Consider the following 12,043-nt stretch of genomic DNA (forward strand, 5'->3'; position numbering starts at 1 on the left):
ATGTTGCCTCTCTCAGACACTGTTCAACCTTTACATTTAAGATATGATGATAAATGTATAGAAGAAAGAGAAAAAGGAATAAGTATAGGAGAGTGAAAAACAAAAATAAGGTGCTTAAGGTTTGTGGATAATATTGTAATTTTAGCTGATGGCACACACATGCTTCAAAGATTGTTAACAGTCCTATAGGAAAAAATAAAAGAGAATGGAATGACAATAATTATAGGAAAACTACAGTAAGTAAACATCAGAGGATTTAGTGATCAGAACAAGTGAAAGAATAAAAAATATTTGGGTACTATGGTGACGGAGGACTGGAAGAGCGCTATGGAAATAAAAGGAAGGATAGTGATGGCAAAGGTGGTCTTCAGTAAGAAGAGGAGATTTCTATGTAGTAAAATTTTGGACTTTGAGTTAAAAAGAGGTTAACCAATTGCTATGTAAGGAGTGGTTTGTTATGTAGAAGTGAAGCATGGATGATGAGGAATTGGAAGAGGGCCTGGATTGACACTTTTAAGACAAATATGGAGAAAGGAATATGGACAGAATAAATATAAGTAATGGACAGTAATATGGAGGAAGTAATGAACAGGATTAAAGAAGAAATAGCACTTTTATGGAAAATAAAAAAAGAGGCGGAACTGGTTGGGATATATAGTTTTAGAAAGTGGAATCTTGACAAATGCATTGGAAGGGTCAGATAATTACTAGGAAATGTTAATATATTTATCTAAAACTGGCTTTGATAAATGTTGCGGATTACACAATTAATGACATGAGCCATCTTTTTTGTATTCTGAATACTTTGACTGTCTATGAATGAATCCCAAAAAGTCAATAATAAATATACATAACCATAATATACTATTAATAAGGAGCTAATACTCAAAAAAATGACTGAGATAAAATTACAGATTAAGCCTTATTTAGTCTCTTTACAAGTTGGCTGTATGTTCCTTCCCTATCAGTCATTCAAACTGACTGAGAGGAAGGAAATCTGTAGTACGAAATTCATACCTATTGGCAGCCCAGAAAGATTCTACCATCATTATGATTCACATGAAAGTTTATTAAACTTGTTTTATTTAATTAATCACTAAACCATTGCATTTTATACCATCAAATTCATCCCAGTTTTACTTACCACGATGTCATCAGCAAAATTAATCAGCTGAGCTTTCAAAATTGAGTAAAGCAGATCATTAACGTAAACAAGGAAGAGAAGAATTTCTAAAATGGATTCTTAAGATATTCCATCAACAACCCTACTAGATTTGTTTGTAAATCTATCTATCTTCCATATAGGACTTCAACCACCTTTGTACTAAATCAGCCATCCCCATAATCTGAGTTTCTGAATTGGCAGAGTACGGTTCATACAATAAAAGCCTTGCAAACAAATATACCTATATCAGGCACAACACAAGATATGAATTCATTAATTGTTCTTATGGTATTTATGTTTTTACAAATACTTGACTGGCCATCAGATAGTAGTTTCTTATCCTCAAAGCAAACAACTATCTCACTTTGTGATCTTTCAAAGATTTTAAGAAAATGATGTCAAAATTGATATGGGGAATAATTATTACATTCTAAAGGACAACCTTTCTTTTTAAAAACTGGAACAATTTTTTTTTTGAATAATCTAAAAAACTCCTGTTTTAAATGGAAGTGTTTATTAAGAAAGTAATAGGGCTTGTTATAAATTTAGCATATTTTTATAAGAATTGGAGGAATATCATTATTACCATGAGCCTTTGTTGAGTTTATATGGGAAATTATGTTCAACATTTTTGATTCAGAGATCCATTTGAAAGAATACCCATTTCTAATTTTTAAATAAATTATAATGCAAAATCAGTATTAACTTAGGATGGTGCTAAACTTAGGATGGTTGCAGTAAACTTTTTGATTACATTGGCTTTTGGTTTACCTGCCATAATTTGCTTCTAAGTATTTATCTGAAAAGATATATCACTCATTTCTTACATGTGTGTTTGTTTTTTTCTTAATAATCAGGGAAAGAGAATTTAAAATTTGAGTTTATTGTTTGTTGTTACACAAATCTTATTTGTACATTTATTAATTTTATTTGTTCTTTATGTTGTGCAGTTAAAGAGGATTTGAGGAAAAAAATGGGTGTGCAGCAAGGTTATCATCCTATACTTCAAAATCGCTCAGATCTTCTGAAGTATTTGCCCGTAAATCAAGATGAGCTTCCCCCAAGATCTGTTAAGGTAACCGTTATATGATAATAATATTTTTATGCAATGTAAATGTAGATTGTCAAAAAGTATTTATATCTCTGTATTTAATAATTAAAATGACCTTTAGTCAGACGGTATCTCTAACTTATTTTAACAAATATTTAATCATCTTTATAGATAATCAACATACCAGATATATTTATTTAAAAAAAAAAAAAATTATAGTAGTAGTAATAATAATAATAATAATATAAATGAAAATATGGTATTTAAATAAAATAAAAAGGTATGAATCAGAATAGCATTCTTTTATATATTAAAATAATAAGTAAAACTAAAGTTCTATGATAAAAGTAAACACATTTTACCTATTTTCCCCAGCTTTACCCTGGAGTTTAGTGAGAGGGGTTTTAGCAGGTTTTAAGCGTGTCCATTTTACTACTGTTAAAAAATAAATTTATGAAAAAGAAGGGAAGATTTATACTGATAAACTAATAAATATTGAAGAAGTGTATTCTTCTATGACAAAGTATTTTTTTTTAAATGCTGTATATATTCAAATTTCCTTTCTTTTCATTAAAAAATGAATCAATCTCGTTGAACTTTAGCGATGAAAAAGATATTGACCAAAAAAATAGCAAAAGGCAGTGCTATCATTGAAGTGTTATATTAGTTCTGTGTTAAGAAAATTTTACATGACGTTTCTTGAGGGCTGTGTAGCGTATTTCGGAAAGATTCTTGTGAATGCTGTTTAAAAATTTAATAGAATGTCTTCTACTGGTCGTAGACTACTGGACATCTGGAGGAGGAGCCGTGGTGTGAGTCTATTTACAACGTATAAAAAATGAGGAAATAAGATCATGAATTGGTGTAGAGCAGAGTTTCTCAACCAGGGGGTCATGGTGAAATGAAAGGAGGTTGTTAAATTAGAATAAACTTCACGTTTATTCTAATTTCTCTGTTAGAAATTATATTCTATGTTAGAAAAACACAAAAGCAAATTGTTTTCAGGTGATAAAAACGATTCCTGTATTTAGCGTTTGGTGCAACATAGATGAAAAACTCTTATCTCCTGAGGTAAGATGCGACGAAAGGGAATGCTTCTGCGACTAAATTTGCATATTCACTTAAATGAGCAGGCCTCATTTAAGCATTGAGCAGGCATTTTAAATCTTTCCTAAGAATTGTAGTTGTAATGTTTTATCAGCCGACATTTCGATGAGCTGGTTGAGAATCTCAACTGGTAACTCTGCAACTGCCACATTTACACTACATGGATTCTGTACCCATCTCTTCAAGAAATCATTTAAATAATCTGGGAATATTACGCCAACTGAATTTTTAGCTCATACAAATGCAACTTCATGCTCTCCGAACTGTGGTGAATAATAGTTTCTTCTTCATCCAAATTTTTCTCAGTGTAATCGGAAGTGAGAGGAAACATAAAAATTTTTGCTTTTAATGCAAGTAATCCAGATAACAAGCTTGTTAAAGAGAGCACAAACTTTGTCTGTCAGTAATAAAATAGTTTTATCATGTTCTTATAAATTGACATTCAAGTTGTTTAAATGTGAAAATACATCAGCTAAGTAAGCCAACAGCAACATATACTTATTATTCTGTAAAACAATTGAGAATGGCACATGTTTATCCTGGAAAAATATTATTAATTCATCTCGCAATTCCAATAACTAGGTTAACACTGTACCTCATGATAATCATCTGATTTCTGCCCAGAAAAGAAGAAATTTTTCTTTTCGCCCATTTCATCGCACAATTTAGTAAATAGTCTATTCTGTAATGGTCGACTTTTATTAAAATTATCCATTTTTTACAGCTACACAAAGAATTTCTTTGAGATTTTCTGGCATGTTTTTTGTGTCAAGAGCAGCGCATACCTGTGAAGGAAGCAATGTGTCCATACCGCCTTTGCTATAATACGATCTTTTAATTTTTTCAGAAATCCCCTTTCTTTCCTGTTATCACCTTTGCACCATACTGTAATACATTTTGTCCAATTTATGTTATACATTTTAGTAGCTTCATAAAAAAGATAAAAAAACATTGTCCTGTTGCATGACCAGTTATTGATTTGATAAACAACATATTTTCTTTGATTGATCTGTCCCTATTGCCATATCTCACAAAACATAAGAACTGAGAAATGTTTGCCGCATCTGTTGATTCATCAAATTGAATGCTAAAAAATTCACCTGAACTCACTGAATTATTTGATTGCAAACTTTGGCAGCCGTGCCATCAATTTGCCTTGATACTGTGTCATTAGAAAGCGGAATTTTTTTCAGTTTTTTTTGCTTCTTCCATGCCTATTAAAACACTGTCCATATCAATTACAGCAGGCTACAAGAGGTTTACTGTGATTGTATGGGGTTTGGATATCTTAGCTTCTCTTAACACTATCAGATGAGATGCTTCAAGTGTACTTTTATCAGTATGGCTTGTTTTACAAATAGAAGCTTATTGATTTCTTAAAGATGTAACTTTCTTTCAAAAAATTCCAAGGGTTTGCTTTTATGATCTGCATGTTTAGTTTCCAAGTGTTGAAATAGTTTTGAATTTTTCATGCTGCATGCATGCTTTCATACTTTTATTTTCAATGAAACCACACTTTAAGGCACCAGATGCATGCTTCACATTCAAAACTAAACTGACTTTCTGTAATCCCTTATGCCTCTTTTATACTGCTTAGAGCATGATGTGTTTAAATGTTTCATATCCATGTTCAAAAATGATGCTCTCAGTGAGTATTAGGCAAGCAGCCCAAATTACAAGGAGCTAGTACATATCAAGTTGGAACCTATAAATAGCTCATGTTTGTACACTTCATACATGCATGATCATATCCATTGCTATCAATGCAGATAAATAGTTTTAACTAGGTTTCATTTGGTTGAGGGGGGTTGTGAAATATTCAGTATATATTTTTTTTACCTTTTGGGGGTCATGGAGCTGAAAAGGTTGATAATCACTGGTCTAGAAGATTCCATGATTGATTCCGGAACCACTTGATCTGTTATGAAACAAATGCTATATGTGATTGAGGGTAGAATGTTGCGGAGAGCATGTTATTGGCAGCCAGAAGGATTTAGAGATAGAGGACCGCTAAGGAAGAGGTAGGAAGTCGGTCCTTGGCTATTGATCAGAGACATCTGGAACAGAGGGACTGAACAAGATCATGAAAATTGAAAGGCAAGAAATGGCTGAATTCATTGAACATATTCGCATAAAAGTAATGTAAATAATAAGTATAGATCACCAATCACGTGTGATTTATTATTTTATAAAGCATTACCTTTGAACTCAGATATAAATGGAGTTAAATAATAATGAAAAAAAATATTGATTGAAAAGATCCAACAAAATTCATCGACTGGATTATTGTCTCGGATAAAATTAAGTCTGTTTTATATATAAAAAGATTGATTAGATATCTGGGAGTAATCAAGTTTTAGTAAGAAAACATTTTAAATTACACGTGTCCTTTTTTTAAAAAAACAAAAATCTATTTGAAGATTAGTTAAATATCAAGAAATACAAAAAGCTATAAAGATAAAAGGTATATGTAATAAAAGTAGATCACCATTAGGTATTGCTTCAGAGGATGAGATGAACAATCTGTAGTATGTGTGAAAATGCCATGCCTGACTGAGATTCGAACCCGGGACCTCCAGATGAAAGGCCAAGACGCTATCACTCGTGCCACGGAGGCCAGCTAATAAAGATGGTTAAATAATAAAAATATCACGGATTGGGAATAAGTGAAGTGGGTCCCCATCGCAGTCACTTTATTTTTAACCAACAATTTTAAATTATTGTAAAAGATTTCTTCGCAGAGGAAAAAATATGTAATTTGTAGATGTATTTTAAAAGAAGATGTTGAATAAAATGAATTCCTTCAGTTATGAAAAATGTAATTTATTATTAAGTGAAGAGTCTGTAAAAATAATTGATGTCATTTACATCAATCTATTATCATTTTAAAGAAATTATCTTGAGGTTATTATTATTATTAAAAATAAATAATAATAAAAAATTAATATTTGAGGAAATTGATTGATGTTTGGTATGTTTAATATTATATGTGAGGGCTATCCAGAAAGTAACTTAACATTTGAAATAAAAAAAGAACTAAATAATAAAAATAAATTTTATTATATACATCTGAAAGGGACAATCTTAAACTATTTTTCTACATAGTCGCCATTTAAATTGAGGCACTTATCATAACGATGCACAAGCTTTTCAATACCTTCTTTGTAGAAATCTGCCGCCTTAGATTTTTGGCACCCATCTAGCACAAAACTTGTGATAACCAACTTCCTCGATACAATTTCAGTCGGTAAACTTCATGAAATTTGTGGGGAAATGAAGTGAGAGTTCAATCGTAATGTGGCAATTTTCACAAATTTTATCATTGATTTTCATCGTCAGTTCATCAGTCACAAGACTAGGGCGACCACTTCAGTCCTCATCATGAACATTGGTGCCGCCATTTTTAAATTGAATGTACCACTGCCTCACTCCACTTTGACTCATTATTCCATCTCCGTACACCTCATAAGGTGCCAGCTTTTCAACGATATATCATCATAAGTGGTACTTATTTTCATTGGTTCCTGAGTTATAGCCAAATAAAATTTTAATTAATGACATTTTAATTTTAAGACACAGTGGTTCAAATCAGACTTCTTCTCCTTTTTTTAAATTTAAATATATTGATTTATTAATACCTTTCGTTGTAAAACGATTTTTATGATAATTTTTTTTTTGTCTTTAGTCATTTGACTTGTATGATGCAGCTCTCCAAGATTCCCTATCTAGTGCTAGTGGTTTCATTTCGGTATACCCCCTACATCCTACATCCCTAACAATTTATTTTACATATTCCAAACATTGCCTGTCTGCAAATTGTTTCCTTCTACCTGTCCCTCCAATATTAAAGCGATATAACAGGATGCCTTAATATGTGGTTCATAAGTCTCTTATGAACCACATATTAAGGCATTCTTTTTAATATGTCTCTTCTTTTAGCTATATTTTTCCAAATGCTTCTTTCTTCATATATTTGCCGCATCACATCTTCATTTGTCACTTTATCCACCCTGATATCTGATTTTTAACATTCTCCTATAGCACCGCATTTCAAAAGCTTCTAATCTTTTCTTAGATACTCCGATCATCCAAGTTTCACTTCCATATAAAGCGACACTCCAAACGTATACATTTAAATTAATTTTTGATGTAAACAATTTATATTTCTGACTGAAGGCTTGTTTCGCTCGTGCTATTCGGCATTTTATGTCGCTCCTGCTTCGTCCATCCTTAGTAATTCTACTTCGCAAATAACAAAATTCTTCTACCTCCATAATCTTTTCTCCTCCTATTTTCACATTCAGTAGTCCATCTTCGTTATTTCTACTACTTACATTACTTTACTTTGGTTTTTTTCTTGTTTATTTTCATGCGGTAGTTCTTGCGTAGGACTTCATCCATGCCATTCATTGTTTCTTCTAAATCCTTTTTACTCTCAGCTGGAATTACTATATCATCTGCAAATCGTAGCATCTTTATCTTTTCACCTTGTACTGTTACTCTGAATCTAAATTGTTCTTTAACATCATTAACTGCTAGTTCTATGTAAAGATTAAAAAGTACCAGGGATAGGGACATCCTTGTCGGACTCCCTTACTTATTACGGCTTCTTTCTTATGTTCTTCAATTATTACTGTTGCTGTTTGGTTCCTGTAAATGTTAGCAATTATTCTATCTCTGTATTTGAACCCTAATTTTTTTTTAAATGCTGAACATTTTATTCCAGTCTACGTTATTGAATGCGTTTTCTAGGTCTATAAATGCCAAGTATGTCGGTTTGTTTTTCGTTAATCTTTCTTCTACTATTAATCTGAGGCCTAAAATTGCTTTCCTTGTCCCTCTATACTTTCCTAAAACGGAATTGGTCTTCTCCTAACACTTCTTCCACTCTCCTCTCAATTCTTCTGTACAGAATTCTAGTTAAAATGTTTGATTCATGACAAGTTAAGCTAATTGTTCTGTATTCTTCACATTTATCTGCTCCTGCTTTCTTTGGTATCATGACTATAACACTTTTTTTGAAGTCTGACGGAACTTCCCTTTGCCATAAATATTACACACCAGTGTGTATAATCTATCAATTGCTTCCTCACCTGCACTGTGCAGTAATTACAGGTACTCTGTCTGTTCTAGAAGCCTTTCTGCCATTCAAATCTTTTAATACTTTCTTAAATTCAGGTGTCAGTATTGTTTTTCTCCCATTTCATCCTCTTCAACTTCCTTTTCTTCCTCTATAACACCATTTTCTGATTCATTTCCTCTGTATAACTCTTCAATATATTCCACCCAGCTATCGACTTTACCTTTCATATTATAAATCAGTGGTGTACCATCCTTGTTTAACACATTATTGGATTTTAATGTATGTACCCCAAAATTTTCCTTAACTTTCCTGTACCCTCTGTCTATTTTATCAATGTTCATTTGTCTTTCCACTTCTGAACTTTTCTTTAATCCACTCTTCTTTTGCTAGTTTGCACTTCCTGTTTATAGTATTTCTTAATTGTTGATAGTTACTTTTACTTTCTTCATCACTAGCATTCTTATATTTTCTACGTTCATCCATCAGCTGCAATATATCATCTGAAATCCAAGGTTTTCTGTCAGTTCTCTTTGTTCCACCTAAGTTCGCTTCTGCTGATTTAAGAATTTCCTTTTTAACATTCTCCCATTCTTCTACATTTTCTATCTTTTTTACTCAGACCTCTTGCGATGTCCTCCTCAAAAATCTTCTTTACCTCCTCTTCCTCAAGCTTCTCTAAATTCCACCGATTCATCAGACACCTTTTCTTCAGGCTTTTAAACCCCAATCTACATTTCATTATCACTAAATAATGGTTGCTATCAATATCTGCTCCAGGGTAAGTTTTGCAGTCAACGAGTTGATTTCTAAATCTTTGCTCAACCATGATAATCTATCTGATACCTGCAGTATCGTTAAGATGAATAATAAATAATTCAATATTAAAAAAAAAAGTGAAAAAATATCAGAAGATTTAATGAAATAAAATTTTTTGTACTTTTCATTAAAAAAAAAAAAAATATGTTAATGTAATTTAATAGGTGTACAAGGAAATCATGTGTTGTCCACGTCAGATTTTTTATTTTATAATTATTTTACATAACCATGCATATTTTATGACATGTAATTTTTCAACTGTGAGGGATTTAAATTTGTTATTGTTGATTTTTAAAACTGACATTTTCTAAATTGAAAAAATGTGTTCAGTAGGAACAAAAAAAATTTAATGTTTCTCTAATTGTGATACCATTTCTTAAATTGCTTTTTTGCGTATATTACAGATTTGTAAATGCAATTTTTCTATCATCCTTAGTTTTAAATAAATTATGCTTCACAAAAAATGTAGTTAAGATCTGTAAAATTTATAATTTTGCTTGGCCATACCTGTGTTAGAATGATTTCACTGATGCTTTTCTTTAATAAATAGCTTCAGGCACATCCCAAATTAATATCCAACAGTAATCGGCTAGCATGTTAGTAATCCATTTCCCTTTATAGCGGCTTTCCTTCACCAAAATATCTTGGTGGAAATGTTCACCGTGTTCGTCACTTACGTTTCCGAGGTTGTCTAGGAAAAAATCCATATGTGAGTGGAGAAAATGTATTTTAAAGACATATTTCATACCATAGCTCTGTTTGAAGTAAGAAGTTGATTACTAATATCGTGGTAATTGTTGGATTTTTGTTTGTCAAGAAAAGCTTTACAAACATCCTTAAATGAAGCCCAAACTGCACTTTCTGCATTATTTAACTTAAAGAATTTAAGATTTAACTTTAAGAATTAAATACATCATCTTTGACCAAGAATTAAATACATCATCTTTGACCAATTCTCTTATTTGAGGACCAACAAATATTACTTTTTTAATTTTTCCTTCACTTACATTTGGAAATTTCTGCCTGATGTACAAAAATCCTGGACTATCCTTATTTAAGTGATAAAAATTTATCATTAGCCCTAGCTTGATATGAAGAGGAGGTAAAAATATTCTTTTAACCAAGGGCTCATGAATAATATTTTTCCCATTTGGAGTTAAGTTGTCTTGTTTTTTCCACTCTTTGGTAACATAATGTGTATCCCTAGCTTGGCTGTCCCATTCGCAAAGAAAACACATGTACTTAGTATGCCTAACTGCATGCCTAACAAAATAGCTAAAACTTCCAAATCACCACGTATTTTCCAGCCTTGTTTTTTATAATTTATTTTTTCAAAAACATCACACATTATATGTCTGTCAAATTAATACCATAAGCAATTGGTATCGAAAGATATTTGTTACCATTGTGTAGTAGAATCACTTTTAAAATTTACTTGGACGAATCTATGAAAAGGTGCCATACCTCAGGTTTATGAACTTGTCCTGTGCAACATAAGCTCATCAATATTTGTGCAATAAACCGAATTATTTTCATCAATTAATACTAAGAAAGTTCTTTTTGTCGGTTTCAATAGTACAAAATTTTTGTATTTTTTTGAAGTAAATTCCAACCTTGGAGTCTTGATCCTGACTGTTAAGCTTGTTTTTTTTTGATAGATTTAAATCCCTAAACAAGTCGTTTAATTCACCTTGTGATATGAGATGTGGCTTATTGGAAGATAACCAAAATCATTGTTGTCTTCTTCAGTACTACATGATTCTTCATCACTGTTTTTGAAACATACATTTACAGGTGGCTCAGGAACTGGAATAATTTCACTGTGAGGTACAGGCCTGACTGCAGATTGCAATGAAGGATATTTTACAGTATGTTTAGATTGTTTAGAAATTCCAGACACACTTGTTAAACAAAAGTAACAATTGGTTACATGATCCTATGGCTCATGCTAAACCATAGATGCTAAACCAACGACAAGGCCTTCTGTGTACCTTTCAGCCATCCTCTTAAATATACAAAACAATTAATGCATATTATATAAGGAGCCCACATCTTACCCTGATCACCAATTTTACAATGAAAGTACAAATGATATGCTTTTTTAATTAAAGGTGTAATGTTTTTTCTATTTGATTTTGTGGTAAACCTACCACATACATAACAAAAGGCATCCACATCATTTACACAATTTAGAGGCATTATGACACTGCACTGTTAACAAACTTAAGACAGTCATAAGACTGAGCAAAATTAATTCATTCCTAAATCCAGTGTTTAATACAAACAACACAGCTTTGTTTTCAGCTACATGTTTTGACATGCACAGACATGATTAATTCTTTGTCTAGTATTGTTTATTTATAGCTTACAAATTATGTTAACAAAGTTAAACAGTAGAAAATGAGCTAACAAAATACAGTGTAGGAGCTATATAACTATATGTTGAATAACATATAACAACTTGTTGTATAACATATGTTATACATATGTTGAAAAATGAAAAAAAAATCCTTTAATTAAAGTTTAAAATTTTTTTAAAAATGGTGGGTGATGGCAAGATTCTGAGTTCATATTCGTTTTCAGCATCATAAAAAGAAATTAAAATCAAGTATAAGATGTTAGGAAACAATGATTATGTTTGTCTGTGTTATCAGTACAAATAATCACAGTACCATCTGCAGTCATCTATATCTACAATTTTTTTAAATTATTGACCGCAGACCTAAAATGCAGAAAAGTTTTTTAAAGATTTTTTTCTTATTTGACTTGAATGGCAAAGCCAGTAAAGTCATGCAATAATACTTTTTAGTTTTTTAAATTG

At 31.4% G+C, this 12,043-nt stretch overlaps 1 protein-coding gene across 4 annotated transcripts in view; it reads left to right on the forward strand.

The window, feature by feature from the left end:
* LOC142322468 (acyl-coenzyme A thioesterase 9, mitochondrial-like) overlaps positions 1–12,043 on the forward strand; it is a 122,157-nt gene that overhangs the window by 29,839 nt on the left and 80,275 nt on the right. For all 4 annotated transcript variants that reach the window (XR_012755931.1, XM_075361646.1, XM_075361621.1 and 1 more), the window contains exon 3: positions 2,116–2,240. Coding sequence is in view for 3 of the 4 variants with exons in the window: in XM_075361646.1 (XP_075217761.1) it covers positions 2,116–2,240 (125 nt within the window). In the remaining variant the exon portion in view is untranslated. The remainder of the gene's footprint in view (positions 1–2,115; positions 2,241–12,043) is intronic.

The sequence above is a fragment of the Lycorma delicatula genome, chromosome 1 (genome assembly GCF_047948215.1).
Source record: "Lycorma delicatula isolate Av1 chromosome 1, ASM4794821v1, whole genome shotgun sequence".
NCBI lineage: Eukaryota > Metazoa > Arthropoda > Insecta > Hemiptera > Fulgoridae > Lycorma > Lycorma delicatula.